The 23,526-nt window shown below is 42.8% G+C and overlaps 1 protein-coding gene across 7 annotated transcripts in view; it reads right to left on the bottom strand.

The window, feature by feature from the left end:
• Positions 1-23,526, bottom strand: part of KCNK10 (potassium two pore domain channel subfamily K member 10) — a 159,272-nt gene that overhangs the window by 47,745 nt on the left and 88,001 nt on the right. For all 7 annotated transcript variants that reach the window (XR_014242230.1, XM_082383719.1, XM_082383720.1 and 4 more), the window contains exons 3-4: positions 22,390-22,507; positions 9,762-9,922 (exon numbers count right to left, since the gene is read on the bottom strand). Coding sequence is in view for 6 of the 7 variants with exons in the window: in XM_082383719.1 (XP_082239845.1) it covers positions 9,762-9,922; positions 22,390-22,507 (279 nt within the window). In the remaining variant the exon portion in view is untranslated. The remainder of the gene's footprint in view (positions 1-9,761; positions 9,923-22,389; positions 22,508-23,526) is intronic.

Below are 23,526 nucleotides of genomic sequence, written 5' to 3'. Positions count from 1 at the left end.
CAGGTCTTACTAAACCTTTCATGAAAGACTCTGCTGAACCATCAGATGCTATCCCTACCTTACAAGAGAAAGAAGGGAGGAAGGATAGTGGAAAAACTAAGTTTGTGCATGCACATTGGGATGGGGCAATCTGGCTTGGAATCTCTGCTGTCACTTATGGGCTGGGTGACCTTGGATAGTTCACAGAACCAGTCCAAGCTTTCCAATCTCATAAAACTAAGAAGGCAAGAATGGTCCTTTGAGAGGGTTGTTGTACAGCTTACTCTAGGGAAAGCCCACAACCCATCGTCTGGCATATAGTAAATCCTGAAACAGATGAGCAACTTATCTCCAGAATTCCATACTGAGTCCCAGAATACTCAGTCTGCCTCAACCAAATCCCACTAGACAAATGACAAATCCAAGTCTCCCTACAAAGATCCCTATATACAGAAGTTTGTAAGCAAATGCCCATCCTAAAGTAACAGTCAGATTCCCAGAAGTTACCTGTGATCAAAGTTGGCCAGAAAGAAAAAAAAAGAGTCTCTGTTCAAGCTACCTTAAAACTATTTAAATGGTAAATGCTATCCAGGCAGTATTTTAAGTAGTTATATTTTAGGCAGATTTGATAGCCTTGCTGTTTATAGGAAACAGTGAAGATGCATTTTAAAGGCCATTAAAACCTCCCATGGTGGGCTTTCCTGGTGGCGCAGTGGTTAAGAATCTGCCTGCCAATGCAGGGGACACGGGTTCAAGCCCTGGTCCAGGAAGATCCCACATGCCGCGGAGCAACTAAGCCCGTGTGCCACAACTACTGAGCCTGTGCTCCAGAGCCCGCGAGCCACAACTACTGAAACCCGCGCACCACAACTACTGGAGCCTGCACGCCTACAGCCCGTGGTCCGCAACAAGAGAAGCCACCGCAGTGAGAAGCCCACACACTGCAACGAATAGTAGCCCCCGCTCGCTGCAACTAGAGAAAGCCCACGAGCAGCAACGAAGACCCAAGGCAGCCAAAAATAAATAAATAAAATAAATTTATAAAAAAACAAACAAACAGAAACCTCCCATGGTGATCCCAGATGGCAACAGGAAACACCAAAGGGACACTGGCCAATTATCAAAGATAGACAAGAAAGAGGAAGAATCATATATTAGATTAGTCCCCAGTGGGCCAGCTAGAGAGAGTGCTGAGATGGTATGCCTGCTGAAGAGTAGCAGAACCAACTATCTTTGTGTATATCATCAGAATCAAGTCCCCAGGCATGCTCCCTTATTGGTGAGAAATGATCGTATTCCCAGAGTATAAAATTTCTAAAGCCCTCTCCAAGGACCCATCTGAGAGAAGAGAATTCCGAGTGGGAACGGCACTGGCATTGAAGAACTGGACAGGACCGTGGATGGAGACACCAGAGCTTGTGTGGAAGATTCAGCCAGGGGACCAGGGCCCGCCCCTTGGGACCTGTGGGGCAATTGATCCCTTAAATCCCAGCAGAGTCATGGTTCTTACCTGGATGATTTTGCCCTCAAGGGGATATTTAGTAATGTCTGGAGATATTTTTGGCTGTCATACCAAAGCACTGATGACACTGGCATCTAGTGAATAGAGGCCAGGGAAGCTGCTAAGCTTCCTACAATGCACAGGACAGGTTCCATGACAATTATCCAGCCCAAAATGTCCACAGAGCTGAGGCTGAGCAAGCCTGCATCAGAGGAAGGAAGAAACGAAGGACCATCATGGACAAACTGTGTCACGGCTGTGATTAAGAGATGTTGTGTAGTCTGTTTTGTGGATGTCACTTATACAGTTTGTCCCAAGTGCACATCTGGGACAATATTCTTAAATTAATTCAGCTGTTCTGAACCTGGTTGAGAAAGCTTTAAAAATATTTGCCTTCTGTGCATTTAAAAACTACTACCTCGCACCCCCTTCTAGCCCCTGAGGGGAAGTAAGAAAGCAGTTGTTCACATTAAAAACCAGGGTCTTCTCTCTGATCAAAATAAACTCACAATATTCATGTAACATTAGTCCTACTGGGTTATTTCTCAGGCATGTTTAATATGGTACGCACTAGTGGGGGCATGTCATAGAGGCAGAAAGACACATGTACACACACATAAACACACACAGACCCTCAGGCGCTCTCAGCCCACCATCTGGCCCTCCCCGGCCCCCCGCTATTTAGGCAAGATGCTGGTGTACATAACTAGTACCCCAATGAACTTTTCCACTAATACTAGGAATTGGAAATTGTAGTTGAACCCACAGAGCCGAGAATAATACCCAGTTTCCTAAACAAGGGCTTTTACCTTCTTGACATACTAATAATTTTGTTATCCCCATTGCTGCTAGGGACTAGTTCAAAGACACGCTGTGAGAAGCAAGTCTCCTGCCAAGGGTGTTCTTCAAAATCTTTCTTTGACTCAGGCCAGGCACATGGCAGAGGACTCCAGGAGTCCTAGGCTTTCTCCACCAGCCCCTTCCTGCAATCCAAAGTGATCGATTAGCCTACTAATTGAACATCATTACCAGACTGAGATTGTCATCACCCTGTTGTAAGCATTTGGTGGGTTCTAAAGTCCCCAGGTTATCACAGCACCCATAAGCCTAGGGTAACATTTTACTATTTGTCAGCTACACCCAGGCTCCTTTCGTTCCAAAGGCAAATACACATTTCTGCTGTATCCTTGGGAGGGAGGCCAAAGAAGAAAAAAAGTGTCCCTTGGTTTTAGAGATAATATCAGAAAGCCTGCTGATCAGCCAGATAAAAAAAGGCAGCTGCTTCCTACCAGAGGCCAAAGTCCAGCTCAGAGCAAGAAAATGGGATCCAGTCCAAAATCTGACCAGGTTTCCTGCAGTATCCTATCAAGTGACAGTCGGCCCAGCCCAGCAAAAGAGCCAGCCCACAGAAGGGGAAGAAGAGGCTGCCCACTTCCAAAATCTGCTTTGGGGGCTTCCCTGGTGGCACAGTGGTTAAGAATCCGCCTGCCAATGCAGGGATACGGGTTCAAGCCCTGGTCCGGGAAGATCCCACATGCCGCGGAGCAACTAAGCCCGTGCACCACAACTACTGAGCCTGCGTTCTGGAGTCCGCAAGCCACAGCTACTGAAGCCCGTGTGCCTAGAGCCCGTGCTCCGCAGCAAGAGAAGCCACTGCAATGAGAAGCCTGTGCGCCACAACGAAGAGTAGCCCCCGCTCGTCGCAGCTAGAGAAAGCCCATACATAGCAACGAAGACCCAACAGAGCCAAAAATAAATTAATTAAATAAATTTTTTTAAAAAATCTGCTGTGGAACCCAAGTAATCCCTGCTCAATCCCAAGTAATTACCCTTCCTTGCTAACTGCCCAGATTTCCTTCTGGAAACCTAGGAAGAATTATTTTTACTTTATGTTATATAAATACTTATAAATTATCCCAAGTCCAGGCTCACTCACTCAACTCACTGTGTGGTTTTAGGCAAGTCACTTAACAAATCAGGGGCTCCATTTTTGTTGGATGCGGTATGAGTTTCACTGGAGATGTGTTCCCCAAAGAGTGATCCATGGGCCACCTGTATCTAAATTCCAGGGATGCTTGTCACCCTAGAGCGGAGCCAACAGGTAGTCCCAGGGAATCTGCACGTGACATTACTAGTACTCACCTATTTTCCCATCCCCTCCCCTTCCTGGAGATCAAACAATGCATTCCAGGCCCTCTTTGCGGTTGGATGGAGCAGTGTGACTTGTTCAGGCCAGTGGGCTGTGACTGGAGGCCAAAGCTTTGAAGAGCCATGCCATGCCTGGCTCTATTCCCCTGAAAAACCCTGAAGTCTGGAGAATTGCCCAGGCAGCAGCAGACCGGGGGGAGGGGGGTGAGTAAGCTGGTGGTGTTTGTTAGGTATCGTATAAGTTAGCCTCTCCTCAGTCAAGGATCCCAAAGGCCACCAAATTTATTGATACGTAAGGGGGAGAGAGGGCGGCATCACAGTGAGTGGTCCGTGTGGCCAGCAGTTGGCTGACACCTGTGGCAGATGCTGTCATTTGCTTACCCCAACTTCTCCTTTGCTCTCAGCATTCTAACTTTGTTCATCACAGCCAGAGATGAAACATGATTCCTCTGTACCTTGGGGTTCTGAAACTTTAGCAGGCATCAGAATCACCTGGAAAGCTTGGCAGACACAGATTGCTGGGCCCCAACTTCTCTAAGAATTTCCACGTCTAACAAGTTCCCAGAGGACGCTATTGCTACTGCTGGTCCAGGGACCACACGTTGAGAACCAATGGTCTAAATCAATCCACCCCATTCTCCTTCGTCAATTACTCACTTTCCTAAGCTCCCTGGCGGGTAGGAATGGTCATGCGACCCAGTTCTGGTCAATGAGACAGAAGAGGAAGTCTGCAGGGAAAGTTTGGGGCAAGATTTTTCTCCCATAAAAGGAGCCCTTTTTGTCTTACTTTAAATGTGGTTGAGTAATCAGAGAAAGTCAAGTACTATATGATGTCACTTATATGTGGAATCTAAAAACTACAACAAACTAGTGAATATAACAAAAAAGAAGCTGACTCACAGATATAGAGAACAAATTAGTGGTTACCAGTGGGAAGAGGGAGGGGGGAGGGGTAGGGGATTAAGAGGTACAAACTATCATGTATAAAATAAATAAGCTACAAGGATATATTGTACAATACAGGGAATATAGCCAATATTTTATTATAACTGTAAATGGAGCATAACCTTTAAAAATTGTGAATCACTGTATTGTACACTATATTGTAACCTACAGTATTGTATATCAACTATACCTCAATATAAATAAATTTTTAAAATGTGGTTGAGTGAAAACATGCTATTGGGTCCTGAGGCAGCCATCTTGCAAACAAGGTGGTCACAAGCCTGAAGATGCAAAGCTAAGGTGCCAAAGACAGCAGAGCAGAAAGAGAACAAACCTGGGTATATGCATGTGATATTGTGATTGAGAACAAGAAATATGTATTTGGTCTTGGTCTTTCCTGGCACAGGGCTCCTAAAACCCTTGGAATTTCCTATGATGAGAGCCATAAAGGTTCTTTTGTTATGTTAATGAGGTAGCTTTGGAATCCCCTAAAGATGGGGGTTGGTTACTAGGGAAACCAACCAGGAATAGAGGGCTGGAACTTTCATTCCCACCCCACCCCACCTCCAACCCCCCATTTCCCAGGAGAGGAGAGGGGCTGGAAGTTGACTTGATCACCAATGGCCAACGATTGAATCAATCATGCCTATGTGATGAAACCTCCATAAAAACTCAAAAAGGAGGAGATTCAGAGAGCTTCCAGGTTGGTGAACCATAACACTCCACATGCCACCATGCCAGGCCCCAAATTCCCTGGGGACGGAAGCTCCATTGTTTTTGGACCTCGCCCTGTGTATCTCTTCATCTCACTTTTGATTCATATCTTTAAATATCCTTTGTGATAAACCAGTAATCTAGTGAGTAAACTGGTTTCCTGAGTTCTGTAAGCCACTCTAACAAATTAACTGAACCCAAGGAAGGAAGATGCTGTGGGAACCTCTGATTTTTAGTCATTCATCAGAAGCACGGGTAACAAGCTGGACTTGCAGTTGGCATCTAAAGTGGAGGGCAGGCTTGTAGGACTGAGCCCTTAACCTGTGGGATCTGATGCTAATTCCAGACAGATAGTGACAGAATTGAGTTGAACTGTAGGACACCCAGCTGGTGCCAGAGAATTACTTGGTGGTGTGCAGAAAAATCCACACGTTGGAATTGGCACCAGAATCCTTAACTTGTCACTGGGAAATGGATGCACCAAACCTGAAACAATCTTCCTCTAGCCTTCTTGCTATGCGAGATAAGTAAGTGTCAAATTCTTAATCCACTGTAAATCGACGTTGGGGGCAATGTCCATTTTCATGTTGCACGTAGAAGAACTCCAGCTAGAGTAACACTCCGTATCTCTACCCCCACTGCTCAGCCAGGCAGTGGCTTACCCAGTGGACTCAGCAGAAGGGACTGAGCTCCCTCAGCTCAGCCTCTTTCATCTCTTGTTTGAAACCATCTGCTACAGAGAGCTGCACTGTTTTGCTCTCTATGATGTAGCAAGGTCAGTGGAGCAGACCCTGCCCTCACTGAGGAGGCCTGTGCTACCAATGACCGAGATGGAGCGGGAGGCAGATTTTCTAAAATGACCATGGAAGATGCCCCTCCCTAATCCCCAGAACCTGTGATATGATGAGCGATTACTCCCATGACTCTGTCATGTTATAGGGCACAGTTCACGTTAAGATGGGGAGATTGTCCACGTGGGTCTGATCTAATCACATGAGCCCTTAAAAGCATAGTGCTTTCTCCAGCTGATGGGAGAGCGCAGAGGGGAAGTCATAGAGATAGAAGAAGGGTTCCATGCTGGTTTTGAAGATGGAGGCCAAGGAATGCAGGCAACCTCAAAGGTAAGAATGGCCCCCACCTGACAACCAGCAAGGAAACAGGACTCTCAGTCCTACAACCACAGGGAACTATTCTTTGCCAAGACCTGAATGAGTGTGGAAGCAGATTCTTCCCCGGATCCAGAGCCCAGCCCGGCCAGCACCTTGATTTTAGCCTTTGATATCCTAATCATAGAATCCTTGCCAAGCCTGCCCAGACGTTTCACCTACACAACTATGACATAATAAATGAGTGTTGCTTTAAGCATCTACATTTGTACTAATTTGTTACACAGCAATAGAAAACTAATACAGCAGGGAAATTCTTCGAATTCAGGGTGAAAATGGTTAGTAAGTCCTTTTGGCATCAAAGCTAAAGCTACATTCTCTGATGAGCTTATCAGCAATAAAGCTGACCTTTTAATCTCCATCTGACTCCTGTGTCTATTTCTCAATTAGTTCTGAACTCCAGAGGGGAAAAAAAAGTTTTCATTTATTCACCCCATAAAAACCCCAACAGTCGGGCATTCAGGAATGCTTGTGGCATTTCTATATAATACAATAAGTCTCCACAATTCTTTAAAATGAGGCTCAGACGTGGAATGGGATAGAAGAAACCAAATCATATCACCTCAGAATATAGGCACCTAGATTTTATATTTTATCTTTACTCCACTAAAAATCCTCTCCTTCCTAGAGCTGAGAGAAAACACACCAGATGAATGGAAAGCCTTAATCAGTGAGCAGGTGAAAAGATAAATAAATAAATAAACCTTCCTCATGGGAACTAAAACTTCACAACCCCAAGCTTTGTTGGTTTGTACAATTTTCAGTTCTCAAATAATCACCTAAGGGTAACGGGCCTCTTAGATGTAGTTTAAATGAAAAGAAAAAAGCTTTGAGATTTTCCACCAAAACTGCATGCAGCAAGCAAACTGCTGCAGAATCAGTTGTTTGTAGTTTCAGGAAGTGTACCCATGTTCCTCCTGGAACTCAGACACCCGTTCCACAGCCCCCTCCAAATGTTCTGCAAACGCATACATAGTGTGCTTCCAATTCGGTAATATACTGCTGCTCCTTCCTAAAAGACTCCCAGTCTTTGATAGCACTGCAAGGACCTGAGTGGGCCATCAGCATAAAAATGAAACGTGAGGGGCTTCCCTGGTGGTCCAGTGGTAAAGAATCCGCCTTGCAATGCAGGGAACACCCGTTCGATACCTGGTCGGGGAACTAAGATCCCACATGCCACGGGGCAACTAAGCCCATGCGCCACAACTAGAGAGCCCTCGTGCCGCAAACTACAGAGCCCACGTGCTCTTGGAACCCACGGCACAAGTAGAGAGAAGCCCACGCGCCACAAGGAAGAGCCCGCACACCGCAATGAAAGATCCCGCTTGCCTCAATGAAGATCCCACGTGCCTCAACTAAGACCTGACGCAGCCAAAAATAAATAAAATAAATAATAAACCTTAAAAAAAAAAATGAAACGAGATTTTGAAGGCTCTGTCCCAGAGTCCTGTGAATGATCCATTTGAGAGACATCTTTAAGGGGAAGAACAGTCCTCTGTACTTGCAGTCCGAAATTCGTTATGGGAACTAAGTCCCCAGTTTCGGTAGCAGATGTCATCAAAATGGTTGCAACTTCTTCCCTCATTTAGAATACAGTAACCAAATTTTATTTTTGCTAAAGGGGGATTTCAAACGCCTGTAGTCTGATCCTTTCTTTCTACAAATAAACTCAGATCTAGAGAAGCTATATAAAAATAGAAATGCCAGATCAGTCATTTCTCCATTTGACTCCTGTTCTTCTGAGTGTTTAATCCGCCAGATTCATTTTTCTCTAAATCAGAAGCCAAGAGGACACAGCTAAAAGGGTACCTCTGAGAAGTTCAAAACTGCTCTTGGAGACAAGGTTGCCACATCTGGTTTAGGGAGACAAGCATCTGAGAAGCACAGAAGCTGAGCACTGATGGTTTCCATGGTGATCACGGGGCCCAGGTGCATGTTCTAATGAGGCCAGCCAGCATTTCGGGGCAAAGACTGTGGAACATTCCAGGAAAACCCCCATGTCACCGAGCTACTCATGAAATTTGAATGGGTGGCTAGCCTGCCAACAAGTGCTTCTTTCAGGAGACACACAGCAGCACTGAACTCTGTGTCTGGCCCTGTACCAAGCTCTTTTCCATACGTTATTTCATTTAATCATCACCCAGACCTTAAATTCAAATTCCATCCCATTTTGGCGATGAGTAAACTGAGGCAGCTCACCCAAGATCACTGAGCTTATAGAAGGTGGCTCTAAGCCAGCTCTAGTGCCTTATTCCTCCACTCAACTCTACCAGAATTTCTGAAACTGGTAGCTCTCGAGGGGAGAGCTACCTTGCATTCTTCTAAAGAGAAGTTTATGTCATGATTTCTTGTCTCAGAGGGGAAAACAAGCGCAGCCTTAGAACTTACCACTGATCTATCTTTGCCCATCATTGCCAGATTCTGAAAAAGATCTCAAATTATCATTTTTAAATATGAAGTCATCATGAGAAATAATTCCCTGAAGAAGGTTTGAAAGACTTGAGAATTATGTCAAAACTGAGAAAGAGAGCAGAAACGACCTTGCACCTAAGTAAAACTAGTGTTCTGTTAAACTATGTGAACAGGTGTGAGCTAAAGGGCTTTGGAAACCCCAGTCCAATCACGTCTACTCCACATGCCTGTCACTGATGCCAGGAATGCCATCTGTAGAAAATAAATAATTCCAATGAGATTTTTGTCCCTTGTTTAAAGGTGAGTATTCTCAAGAGGAAAAACCTAATTAAGGCAATAGCAATCATCAACACCTTAGTATGAATTAGTATGTTAGTGTGCTACTGCTGATGGAGCACTCAGCAGTGGGGGGGGGGGGGACCATGAGGAGACAGATACATAGCACAAAGCAATGTCTAGAAAATGCAGGCTTCTGGAAGAGGTCTTAGAAGCCAGAATCAGCCTGAAGATGCTGTGCTTGGAAATAAAGTGAAGGAGCTCTAAAAACAAAATGGATGGATTTATAATTCTCTACTTTATTGCCAACACACTAAGGAACCCATCTTCCACCTTTCATAAGAAATTGCGTATGCCTCACCTCTTCAGAAAATCTGTGTTGGCAAATCTATACTTAACCCTCTTGTGTTGTGATTCCAGGAAGACCGACAAGAGACAAGAGTTTAGGCACAGTACCTGTGACTACCATGGGCCAAAATTAAAAATACGACCATAACATTGAACTATTCCCTTAAAAGTGATAATGATACAATAACACCCTGGTAATTCCTTCTGGATCCTGTCAGGCTAAAGCCAACTGGATCACAGAGGTTAGGGTTTAAATAGATGGCAGTACTCACTCGAAAGACCTTCTCCACTCTTGCAATGCTCGTCCCAAAAATGGTTCCAAGTTGGTCTCCAATTCCAGCCAATAGGAAACCAAAAAGTGGAATTCCAAAGATGGCATATAAAATGCAAAAGATTTTGCCTCCTTCAGTGCTTGGAGCAATATTCCCATACCCTGGTGAGAAATAGTAAAAAGAGAGAGGGAGAATGGTGAGGCGCCAGAGAAATTACAGCACTGAACGAAAGAATCCGGACTTCTTAAAGGGTTTCTCTATTCCCCACCCCCCCCCCTCCATTTCATGAGTTTTAGGAGCAGAACTTCATTTCCAAGGCCCTATAAAATTCAGAACATTGTTCCATTGCTTCTCTTCCTTCTCTCCCTGTAAATACTTTCAAAAGGATACAGGTTTCCAGGATCTTATTGTGTTTCATTAGATGACATTTTAGGAAATCTATGATCACCCAGAATTGCATTTCTGATGGGAAATGGTACAGCCCATTTCAGAAACATCAAACATCTAGGATGTGTCTGGTTTAGGGACGCTGAACACCTGAGAAGGGTTCAGCATTGCCTTTTTTAGATTTAAAAAGAGCTTCTCCCTTACAGCCTCATCCCATGGCCATCCCCTCCTCCTAACAGGCTGTGGTTGTCTCCAGCAAATGCCTTCTTAGGGTGATGGGTGCTCCACATTAAGGAGGATGTGTGGTCTAGTACAAATTCAGAAAGGACCCATGGATCGTACAGCCCTACCCTGGGAAAACGGTAAAGAGTGGAGGAGGGAAGACTTCGTGCTCTTGCTCACACTGACAGTGATGGTTAGCTCTGCCCGGATCTCTTTTTCTCTTTCCTGGGAACTCCGTATCATCTGAGTCCTGCCTCTCCTCCTACCGACTTTTTTTTTTTTTTTTTAACATCTTTATTGGAGTATAATTGCTTTACAATGGTGTGTTAGTTTCTGCTCTATAACAAAGTAAATCAGTTATACATATACATATATCCCCATATCTCTTCCCTCTTGCGTCTCCCTCTCTCCCACCCTCCCTATCCCACCCCTCTAGGTGGTCACAAAGCACCAAGCTGATCTCCCTGTGCTATGAGGCTGCTTCCCACTAGCTATCTATTTTACATTTGGTAGTGTATATATGTCCATGCCACTCTCTCACTTTGTCCCAGCTTACCCTTCCCCTTCCCCATATCCTCAAGTCCATTCTCTAGTAGGTCTGCATCTTTATTCTCGTCTTGCCCCTAGGTTCTTCATGACCTTTTTTTTTTTTTTTAGATTCCATATATATGTGTTAGCATACGGTATTTGTTTTTCTCTTTCTGAATTACCTCACTCTGTATGACAGGCTCTAGGTCCACCCACCTCACTACAAATAACTCAATTTCGTTCCTTTTTATGGCTGAGTAATATTCCATTGTATATATGTGCCACACCTTCTTTATCCATTCATCTGTCTATGGACACTTAGGTCGCTTCCACGTCCTGGCTATTGTAAATAGAGCTGCAATGAACATTGTGGTACATGACTCTTTTTGAATTATGGTTTTCTCAGGGTATATGCCCAGTAGTGCGATTGCTGGGTCGTATGGTAGTTCCATTTTTAGTTTTTTAAGGAACCTCCATACTGTTCTCCATAGTGGCTGTATCAATTTACATTCCCACCCGCAGTGCAAGAGGGTTCCCTTTTCTCCACACCCTCTCCAGCATTTATTGTTTGTAGATTTTTTGATGATGGCCATCCTGACCGGTGTGAGATGATATCCCACCCACTTCTTGCACCAAGGATTATCAGGTGCTAAATAAATGTTTGTTGGTGGAATGGATGTTTAAATACAAAAGAATCCTTTTATAGCCAGGTCTATTCATATGTTATATCAAATAGTGCTTTGAAAACACCAACACCTGCATTCTCAAGAGTTCTGCAATTACATAAGTAACTCATGTCTAGTGAGTATTCGGCTTACTCTGTATGACGGGACTGAAGAAAGTGGTGCTGGAAGAAAAAGGCATAGCATTAGCACAAATTATACAGAGATGAGACTCTAAATTACTTGTTACTCACTTTCATGCCAATGAATCTTGCAATATTATGCTAACTAGTGTCTAGATAGTCACCTAACTATTCTCCCATATAGGGCAACTCATGTGGAGCCTATTTCTAAAGACATGCAAGAAGTGAGTTATTGGGCTCATGGCTTACTGGCATTTGGGGGATGCAACAGAGTAAAGATAATGTTGATGGTTGGTCCATCATTCATCCTCCTATGGGCCTGGAGAACTCACTGTCACTATCTGCCTTTGGGTGATGAGTCACCTGGTTATTTTCCCTTTCAATTTTCCAGTCACAATCATTCAAACCTCTTATCACAAATCATCTAAATTATAGCTTCTATTTCTTAAATGACTGTTCAGGCAAGCCTTCCTAATCTTGCATTTCTTTTATTCACCATGATTTTGATTTAATTGTGCAAAAAAAAAAAAAAAAAAAGCTCTCAGAACTTTTTTCAGGTGTTTTCAGGAACTTGGACAAAATCATTTTGTAAGCATTTCCCTCTAGAATAATCCAATTTACATTAAGATAGCCTTATTAAAAAAGGAATAAATGTGCCTATACAGCTCCACTTTATGCAGAGTTTTGGTGACTCTTGGAAATATTCTGGTAATTTGTGGAAACATTTATGATTTTTGTTTGATTGTCTCATAATTGCCTGATTACTGTCAAGAAATATAGGTTTTCTTTTAGTCTGAATATTTCAGAAAGAAGCACATTGCAGACACAGGCAGACAAACTGAGGCTTTGAACCTGCTTATAGGCCTCTTATTAGCCCTAACAGGGGCTGCACCCCTTTCTCCAGCTTTTAGAGAGGATCTGCCCCACCACTTGGGTAAGGATTGTGCTCAGGGGACATTCCAGTGTCACCTAAGGAGCATGAGAGAAAGTGGGAAGATGAGGCTCGAATCCGATACCACCTCCTTCTACCTGGTTGGCCTTAGGCTCGCTTCACCTCTCCAATCCTAGTATTAGAGGGGTTCAAGGACAATGTGGGGAAAATCAGTGAACTGTAGAGTGCTACACCAATGCAAAGTGTTAGTAGTAGTATTACAATCAGCTCCTTACTTGTTCAGTGTTTCGCAGACTAGACACTAAAATAAAATTAGAGCAAAGTTCTTGGGCACTAGTGAAGTAATACTCAAATTGTAACAGGGAAGAGCCAAATCTGACTACATGTTGGATCTGTTTCTTTTACTTTAACCTTTGCTTCCTGTTGCTTTTGTTCATTAAAAGGATAGTGTCTGTACACAATGGCCTGCCTCAGGGAACCCTGCCCCTCTGCCTGAATGTTAAACCCAAGTGCCTTTGTTCAGGGAAACATCCAGACCCTGTCCACCTGTGGATGGCTGCAAGAAAGGAGAAATTAACACATCCCCTCCCTGAGGCGGGACATTTGCAAGTCTTATAGCCTTTTTACTTTACTTCCTCATCTCCTCCCCCTCTCTGTTCTATAAAAGAAACTGGCATCCAAACCCCCCGATAAGATGGTTTATTGGAGACACTAGTCTGTCATCTTCTAAAGTCAAAGTCGTTATTCGTTGCCTCAGCACCTCTTCTCTGATTTATTGGCCTGTCGTGCAGCAAGCAGAGCGAGCTTGGACTTGGTAACAAAATCAGTCTTTAAATATATTTCAGGCCATCACTTCACATCGGACATAAAGTAATTGCTGTTCTTGAGTAATGCTGTATTTTGTGTGTGTGTGTGTGTGTATCTGTGTCCCCTGCCTCTGATGAACTATATGGAAAGACGGTTCTCCAGTTTGACCCTAACCCTGTTACTCTGAGAAAATTCCAGAAGTTACATTTTAGAGCTTTGCTCTAAACAGGAGGCAACAAGAGGGCCACATTCCTGGATTTTTGCCTCTATTTGTACTGGGCCTGCTAGACTTCCCTGCCCCTCCTTCCAGAAGGCTTGATAGAACTTTCAAGTAAGGTATAACAGTGGCTCTAGAACTCGAGACTGCAGGGATTCCTGTTCTGATTCTTCCACTTACTAACTCTCAGATCCTGGGCAATTTACCTTTCTGCCTCGCTTTCCGCAACTGAATGATGGGGCTATTAATAGCAACTACCTTATAGCTTAAAGAGTTACATATGAAGCATGAGTAACCTGTGGAGATTAAATACATGTGAAGCATGATGCAAAGAATAAGCCCTCAGTAAGGATCCACAATTATCATCTTGCCCCAGGTTTTCTGTGGGAAGGAGTCGTTTCTAAGCCATGTGTCTCCAGGAAAACTAAGCCCCAGGAGAAAACAGGGTTGGTTCCTATTTTCCCTCTGGAAACTCCACTGTTCTCCTATAGCACCAGGACAAAGGACAAAATGCCTGTGCCCCAGGCTGGGCTGACTCAATGGCTTGAGTGGGCCCACAGCTGGATTTGGGGTGTGGGTATCCCTAGGGCAGCAAAAGCTGGGAAGTGAGAGGCAGCTGGTCGGGCAGAACTAGCCCAGGACGTTAGAATTGGATTTCATAAAGCAGAAGAAGTCCCAGGAGCTCCTCCACCAACTGGCTTCTGGTGACTTTTGGCAGGAGATGACCAGCCCAGAGAGAACATTCTGTTGTGAACGAGAAGGACCAAAGCAGCGCTTAGCTCTGGTCACCCCTGGCTAGAAAAGAGCCCAAGCCCTTTCCAAAGAGAAAGCTGGTGTTTAAAGAGGGCTTAGGCCTGAGTAGTGCACATGAAACTCTTCCATTTGCTGTTTACATGCCAAAAAGTCAAATCTTGGGCAAACCATGTGCTATTCAGCTCTGGTATTTGGTTTAGAGTACATGTTCTCAAAGCCTACTGTCTGTGCATTTATGGGCGTGTGGCCTGTGCCGTCACACAGAGCCCCACACTTAGAAGGGCCCCATGCTTGGTTTAATGCTCTGCCCTGGCCATTTTGTCGTTCTTAATCTTTTTTTTTAGCAAAAGACTGAATTTTCATTTTGCACTGGGCCTCGTGCCTTATGGAGCTGGTGCTGGTGAATAAAGCTAGGCTCCATGGCTTACCGACCTTGAGATATTGAACAAGCTACTTGACATCCCTGGGTCTCAGTCTTCTCATTAGTAAAATAAGGCAAATAAGAGTACCTACCTCATGCGGTTAATGTGAAACTAAGTGAGATAATGTATGTGGAACACAGTTCCCGGCACCTAGTAAGTACCCAGTAAGTGTTAGCCGCAGTGACAGCTATTCCCAAAGCCATGGGCTAAACATCCAACCCAAGTGCTAGTCAAGTAGAAATAGCTGCCTTGGTCCCTTGGCAAGTACAGTTCTTAACTGAGGCCACCAGGCAAGGAACACAGTTACTGACTATCGTCTGGGACTTGATGAGGGGCTCTCTAGGATATGGGTAGAGCCAAGTGACTTAATCCAAAAATGCCTCAAATGGAGAATTCCCTGGCAGTCCAGCAGTTAAGACTCTGCACTTCCACTGCAGGGGGCATGGGTTCCATCCCTGATCAGGGAGATAAGATCCCACATGCCAAGCAGTGCGGCCAAGACAAAAAAAAAAAAATGCCTCAAAGATGAAATCTAATTGCATTCCATAGCTGTTGGTGAGAACTCAATCATTTTCTGCCCTTCCACAGGTGATGGTTTGTGGGAAAGAATCTGCACACAGGAGTATCATTCCTCTAGCTTAGAAAAACTAGTTGCTGGAGACCCACCAGCAGAGTCAACAACTGAGGCAGGTGGGACTTTCTCACATCAGAATTAGTTACTGAGAAAGGGAACAGGGTGCACAATGGCCTCAACAAAGACAACAGTCTAGTCTTCTGGCATGGCTCCTGGTTTCGAGAAGAGCCTGAATGTTCTCCCTTTTGCCATACACTTGTAGATCTTTCTGTATATCTGAGCACAAGAAAACCTTATTTTTTTAAAAAAAAGCTTTGATATTTTCAGATCAAAGGGACCTCTGATACGGAGTAATATCACTGCCTTTCAGGAAAAGACTATTATTCCTAAGATCTCTCTAACACATTCTAAATAATGAGCACATTTTTTTGTGTCTGAATAGTACATAGTACTCAAGAGAGTCTTTCTGGAGAGCAATTTGGCAAGCCTTTAAAAGGTCCAGGCCCTTTGACACAGCAAGCCCTGGGGGATCTTTCCAAGGAAACAGCCAGAGATGACGATCACCATTCATGAACAAAGATTTTCATCGTGATGTTACACTATCACAAAAGTAAAAACTGCATAAGACTCCAACAACATGTGATTACAGCATTGATAGTAGAGCCAATGGAACCCATCAAAGCCTATGTTTTTCAAAGAACCTTAGTAATATGGGAAAATGTTTACCGAATTATGTCACACATTATGTGAATCAAGCAAGCGTGCTAATGTATGCGTATTTCACAAATAATGAAAACGCTCCTCAGCTCCAGCTGCTCTACTGCCTGTGTCCTAAATGACGGAAAATTTCTCAGCACGAACGGGAAGAATTAGCAGGCTCTTAGTTTTCTTATAAGCCTTGCTACCACTTGTGATGAATGAATTTACCACTAAATAATTGGGGAAAAAACCTTATTTCCTCACTTCATTATTCTTACTAACATTGTACTTATGTTTTCTTTAGAATTCTCTAATGGTATGACTCTCTAAAGACCCTCCGCCCCGGAGTCAAAATTTAGCCAGCTAAATGCTGTTCAACTCACAACACATTATTTTTCAATTAAGACAAAGTGAGAGAGAAAATAGCATTTTCTCCATTGAATAGAAAAGGACCCAATCTCTAACACTAACACTGAGCTATGATACTGAAGCGGACTTGTGGTTTGGGTTGGGTTTTATTTTTGTTTGTTTTTGCTTTACGCTTGTTTTGTAGTGGTTTCCTGTTCAGCCTCCACCTTCTTTCATATTTTGGGAAAGGTCTCTGTCCTTTGCCCAGATATGACACAGTGTCCTGCCTCTCACCATAGAGGCGACAGCATCCCAGGTTGCCAGGACACCAGCATATGAACTTAGGGGCTTACCCAGTAGGAAGCTCTAAGACTTTAAATCAAGAGCAAGTAGCCCAAAGAAGGTGGGAGATGGCAGCTGCAGTGGCCAGCAGGGTCAGGCACTGGCTATGAGGTCAGAGGATACTTACTGGCCCTCTGTGATCTCTGAGCCATAAGTGTGCATAGGTTAGAATTTTTCAGTCTTAGGCAAGATAAAACCCAATGCACACTCGCTTAAGAAAAAAGAGAAATGTACAGACCCCAGTAAATAGCAGGATATTTAACATTTATTTCTTAATTCTTCATGGGTAGCTTCATTCCAAGCTCAAAGGATGCAAGCTGGACCCCGCTTATCACTCCTCTTTTGTTACTCGGCTTCTTTACTGTTAGCTGAATTCTAGGCAGAAAAACCCTCAAGGGACGAAAATGAATGGTAGGGTCCCAGGCTTATCCTTTTCCCAATTTACATCCAGTAAGAAAGAGAAGTCACTTCCTCCAAAGCTCAAGCAAAAGCCCAGGAATTGACTTGCTTATTGGCCTAATCCAGATCTCATGTCTGTCTCTGAACTCAGGGCTGTGGCCACGCACATGCAAGGCACTGGATTTCTTTTTTTTATGGTTCTAATCTAATTTTAATTCACATTTTTTAATTTAAGTATAGTTGATTTATAATGTGCTAATTTCTGCTGTACAGCAAAGTGATTCAGTTTTATATATATATATATATATATATATATATATATATATATATATACACACACACACACACACATTCTTTTTGTTATATTCTTTTCCATTGTTGTTTATCATAGGATATTGAATATAGTTCCCTATGCTATATAGAAGGACCTTGTTGCTTATCCATTCTATATGTAATAGTTTGCACCTACTAACCCCAAATATCCAGTCCATCCCTGCCCCACCCCCTTCCCCCTTGGCAACCACAAGTCTGTTCTCTATGTCTGTGAGTCTGTTTCTGTTTTGTAGATAGGTTCATATGTGTCATGTATTAGATTCCACATGTAAGTGACATCATATGGTATTTGTCCTTCTCTTTCAGATTTACTTCACTTAGTATGACAATCTCGAGGTCCATCCATGTTGCTGCATTATTTCATACTTTTTTATTGCTGAGTAGTATTCTGTTGTATATATGTACCACATCTTCCTCATCCATTCATCTGGCAATGGACAGTTAGGTTGCTTCCATGTCTTGGTTATTGTAAACAAAAGGCACTGGATTTCTTAGTCTAGACAAGGTGATTCTTCCCCTGTGGCCTGGGGGCCAAGTGTGGGGAAGCGGACCATTAGGGAAATGGTTATCAGGACAAGAGTGAGTAAGTGAATGGGTGCCAAGCAGCAGAAACTGAGTCACTTGCACAAACTCAAAGATTCCAGTGTAAGCACATTAAAAAGGGCAGAAGATGTTACACATCAAATGTTCCTCATTAGGCGGTTGGAACCACCCTTCCTCAGTTACATAATGTCATGTGGGTCAATGAACACAGCTGTTCAATAAACCAAGCCCTTGGGATCTTAATGAGTTAACACGATAAATGGGTGCGCATCCCAATGTAGCTATAATGTTTTTCAGTGCATCATGTAGGCCACTGATTTAGCCATTTTATAAAAATAAGAATATTAGAATTTTCTTTTTTGTTTAATATACACTAATGTCTCATGGGTCCAATACTGGGCACTGGAGTGCACTTTCCAAAATGTACTTCTTGAAGTGGCCTAGACTGTCTCAATTTCAATTATTTTACTATAAATCCCCCTAAAACACATGACACATTTCCCCATCTTAATAACCAGACCATTGAACACAATCTAACCTGACATTGGTCTTCTCTGATCTACTACAGTGATGCCCTCGGGGGATGTTGAGGTGTATAGCACTTTTTGCCATTACACCAAATGGTGCCATGTCATCCTGCTTCCTTTGTTGGATGCTGTGGGATTGAGGACAAATATGACCTAATCTGGTCTGGAGTGTCTGAAAGGTTTCTAGGCCCTAGACTCACTAGTGTAATGCACACCTCTACTAATTGTATAGTTGATCTTAATGTATTTGCAGATTTGCAAGCGTGAACCTAGTACATCATATGATTAAGAAGCATTCTAAAAAGGAATGACAATTCTCTCTCACTCTAGTTTTCTTATTGCACATAACTTTCTTGATTGCACTGATGTAAAAATAACACAGGTCCTAAAGAGGAGGTCTATAACCATAAACAAAAACCTGTGCCTCTAAACAACGCTTAGCTTCTGAAACTTGTGCCAATAGGAAGTCAATCGTCAAAGATGCATCCCCCAAAAAAGGCATACTCTCCAACACCAAAAAGTAAGGGAGAGGGAAAAACCTCCCAGAAGGCAAAGCTGGGCCTCAGAGAGCTATGAGATTTGAGAGATTTGAGCTATGAGAGAGATTTCCTCCCAAAGAGTATAAACAAATGTTAATGAAGGAATCCTCCCACTTCGAGGGCAGAAGAGCCTCCCACTATCTGTCCAACATTGCTATGAACCGGTGACTGTTGTGTGTCTCCCATTCTTCTGAATGAGAATTTTTATTGTAGTGTGACTTCACTACTTTACTACTAAATGAGGGCAGATAACTCTCAAACTCATTTTCAGCAGAGCTGGGAGAGGGATGCAATCTACAGATTCCACCATATATGTAAGGATTACCAAAAGAAGATGAGATTGCACAGAAGCAATATGGGAAAATAATACAGAGAAGAAGTACAGAGAATGATGAGAGGGTCCATAGGTGGCAAATCTCAGAAAGTGCCAGCAAAAATCCAGTTATGAAAGTGAGTGTCTCACCTTGAACTTCAAAAAAGATATCCCTATATGTACCAAGTATGGAATGTAGGGTGAAGAGGGAGAGCAACAGAAGCCCCCCTAAACTTGATCTGATCCAGAAAAACAGAAGAGGCAGAGCTATACAGAGAATAACACAGATGGGCCATATTTGCAGGAAGCACTCTGTCTCTTTGGCAATAGGAAAGAGGAGAGTCTTGGCATGTGTTACCAGAAAGGTTACCTGCTTCTCCCTGCTCTCCTCTCCCCAGCCCATGGAAATGTTCCGCAGAGAGCTGGTCCAGGAATATCCAGTTAATTTGGCATCAAGTATGTGAAAAAGAAACTGGCCCAGGGGCTTCCCTGGTGGCGCAGTGGTTAAGAATCTGCCTGCCAATGCAGGGGACACGGGTTTGAGCTCTGGTCCGGGAAGATCCCACATGCCACGGAGCAACTAAGCCTGTGCGCCACAACTACTGAGCCTGCACTCTAGAGCCTACGAACCACAACTATTGAACCTGCACGCCACAACTACTGAAGCCCACACACCTAGAGCCCGTGCTCCGCAACAAGAGAAGCCACCGCAATGAGAAGCCCATGCACCGCAACGAAGAGTAGCCCCTGCTCACCATAACTAGAGAAAGACCACACACAGCAACAAAGACCCAACGCAGCCAAAAAAATAATAAAAAATAAAAAAGAAAGAAACTGGCCCAGCATAAATATAAAGCTTCCATTTTTTAAAAATGTGAAAGAGCAGCTAAACTTACCAGTGAATGTGAGACACTCAGCAGAAAAATGTTGTCCCAACCAGACGAAAATTGGAAACAACTATGAAGTAATCACCTCTAAGAATCATCACAGAGAAACCACAAAGATGCAAGAAATCAGGGAGGAAATGGTGAGATAACAAGTGCAGATGAAATGTGAGCTGAGCTAATAGAATGCAGCGAAAAAGTAGGAAAGAAAAAAGTCCCCTAATGATCACAAAAATGAAAACAAAATTGGAAGAAGCACATGGCAGAGTAGGCACTGTGAAAAAACAAAAAAAAAAAAAAGAAGAGAAGATAATACTAACAAGTTGAAAACCAAATTTTAAAGATAAAAAGAAGTAGAGGGAAAACACTAGACACAGAAGACAAGCAAAGAAGTGATGATAGGTGTATAACTGGAATCCCCAAAGAACAGAACCAAAATCATACAGCAGAGAAAATGTTTAAAAATAGCAATCAAGAAAACTCTCCTGAAATAAAAGGGACAAAACCTGGTAGTGTTATCAGATGAAAGATAAAGAAATAATCTTTTGAGTAGCTGAGCAAAAAGATCAAGTCACTTATAAAAGGGAAAAAATTGTCTGGCATCAGGTTTCTCCACAGCAACATAAGCATTGGGAGAAAGTGGAGATCCAACAAGCTCCTTAAAAAAGAACATGTGAGTCAAGGGTTTCATTTCCAGCCAAACTGCCCTTCAAGTATAAGGCTACCATTTTGAACAACACAAGAACCCAGGGAATATTGCTCCCTGGAGCCATTCTTAAGGCAACTACCTGAAGAAGAGTTTCAGCCAAGCAAGTGATGGTGACAAAAGCTATAGCAAAACCATGATGAAAACCAGGGCTAGAGATGAACACCAACAATACTTAACTGTAGAACTATTACTAAAACAAATGGGAGTACCCAGGTAGCAGAACAGAATAGCAGAATGTGAAATATACACCCTGATGTTACAGAATGATACAATGAGTAACAATTGATAGTGGAAGAAGAAAAGAAGTTGAGATGCTGAGTAAGTTCCCTGACTGCATTTTATATATAATAGCTGAGAGCCAAGAGTTATTAAAGTGGGCAAATCTTCTAATAGAAGCCTAAGCATATTTCATAATGTAAAAGCAAACATTAAATGGATGGTATCAACTAAAATTGTGTGGTGGAGAAAGAGAAGAGATGTCATCACCCATAATAAGGAACTAATAGATACTACTTAAAGAATAGAACACTAAGGTTATTATATGCGATTATAATTATAAAGTTAAGCCCTATGACAAATCGTTTAATCCCTATGGCAAAAATACAAAACTCCCCAAGTATCAGAAAAAAGACACACACAAAAATTGACAAAAGACAAAAATTGGTGCAGGAAGGAAGTAATCATAGCTCGCCTTATGATCAGTTGTGAAGAGGAGCATTTACCTAGCAAAACAATGCAACTATTCACATTCATTTTTGATCTAATTAAACTATACTGGGAAGGAAGGAGGATGGGAAGAGAGCCCTTCTACAGTGGGGCGGGGAGGAAAAAGAGAAAAAATTCCTCATCTTCCACAACAGGAAGTCAAGAAATCATCTCTAAAATAAAATTCGGGGAGTGTAATACCAATGTGACATTTAAAGACATGGAGATGAATATCAAAATAATCATGCAAAAGAAATGAAAGGGGTTGCCCCAGGGGAGGTGAAAAAAGAGGAGAGGGGCAGAGACTGCTGTTTTACATAACAAACTTTGTAGAACACAGTTTGGCTGTTTAATGTATAACTTCAATAAAAAGTACACTTTTTAAAAAAGAATTTGAGCTCAGCTGATCAGTTCAGAGGTTCATTTTTTACCCTAACCTTTCCATGAGGTCCTTTCAAAGGAAAGTTTCCCTAGTTTTTCGTTTTGAAAAATGAAATTCTTCCTTGTGCTCTGCCTTTTATTGAAAGCCACCACACAAGTACTGCATTAATCTGACAGTGTTTCATCAGCCTCCTTTGAACCTCCGGCTGCCATGTATTCTATGAGGACAAAATGTTGATTTTAGTGCCATTACTCAGGAGGGCCTGCAGAGGAAAAGATACTTGCAAATACATTGATACCTATGGTGGTGATGACAGTTCCAGCAAAGAAAAAGGCACTTCCGAGGTCCCAGTGACTGCTGTTGTTAGAAGAGTTTCCTATGGGGCTTACTCCTGCGTTGTCAGCGTCAAGAGCATGCTGCAAGGAAAGTGAGAAAGCATGAGGTTCAGTGGAAAAGCTTACCAAGGGGCTTCCCTGGTGGCGCAGTGGTTAAGGATCGCCTGCCAATAAATCCAGGAAGATCTCACATGCCGCAGAGCGACTAAGCCCATGTGCCACAACTACTGAGCCCACGTGCTGCAACTACTGAAGCCCACGTGCCTACAGCCCGTGCTCCGCAACAAGAGAAGCCACCGCAATGAGAAGCCCACACACCGCAACGCAGAGTGGCCCCCGCTCGCCACAACTAGAGAAAGCCCGTGTGCAGCGACAAAGACCCAAGGCAGCCAAAAAGAATAAATAAATAAAATAAATACGTTTTTAAAAAAAGATTGCTTTAAAAAATAAGAAGAAATGAGTGAACAAACTAAAGTAATAAATGTAGGCACATGATCTTCCCAAAGGTGTGAGAAGAAAGCAATTGAAAATAAATAAGTTTATAAAAAAAAAAAAAAAAAGCTTACTAAGATTTCCTTGCTCAAGAACCTGCAATGATCTACAAAGGACTGGTTATGTGGATGAGGGTACAGTCATAAAATGAAATACTATTGTTACAGAGAAAAGTACAGGCCCAGATGGCACCACTTGTGCTAAAGTCCATGGTATCAAACCTGCACTTAATACCTGACTTTATTGCAGTTATGACCTTCCCCAGAAATGTAATCTTTTTTTAATATTTATTCTTTTCTTTTAGTGAAGTATAGTTGATTTACAATATTGTGTTAGTTTCAGGTGTACAGCAAAGTGATTTCGTTATTGTTTTTCAGATTATGTTCCATTACAGGTTATTACAAGATACTGAATATAGTTCCCTGTGCTAAATCCTTGTGCTTATCTATTTTATGTATAGTAGCTTGTATCTGTTAATCCCATACTCCTAATTTGTCCCTCCCTCCCTCTCTCTCCCCTTTGGTAAGTTTGTGTTCTGTGTCTGTGAGTCTATTTCTGTCTTGTATATAGACTCATTTGTATTATCTTTAGATTCCACATATAAATGA

Source organism: Balaenoptera borealis, assembly GCF_965194805.1.
Source record: "Balaenoptera borealis genome assembly, chromosome: 3".
Taxonomy (NCBI): Eukaryota; Metazoa; Chordata; class Mammalia; order Artiodactyla; family Balaenopteridae; genus Balaenoptera; species Balaenoptera borealis.
The sequence above is the reverse complement of the archived record's forward strand: the minus strand, read 5'-3'. Positions and strand labels throughout refer to the sequence as shown.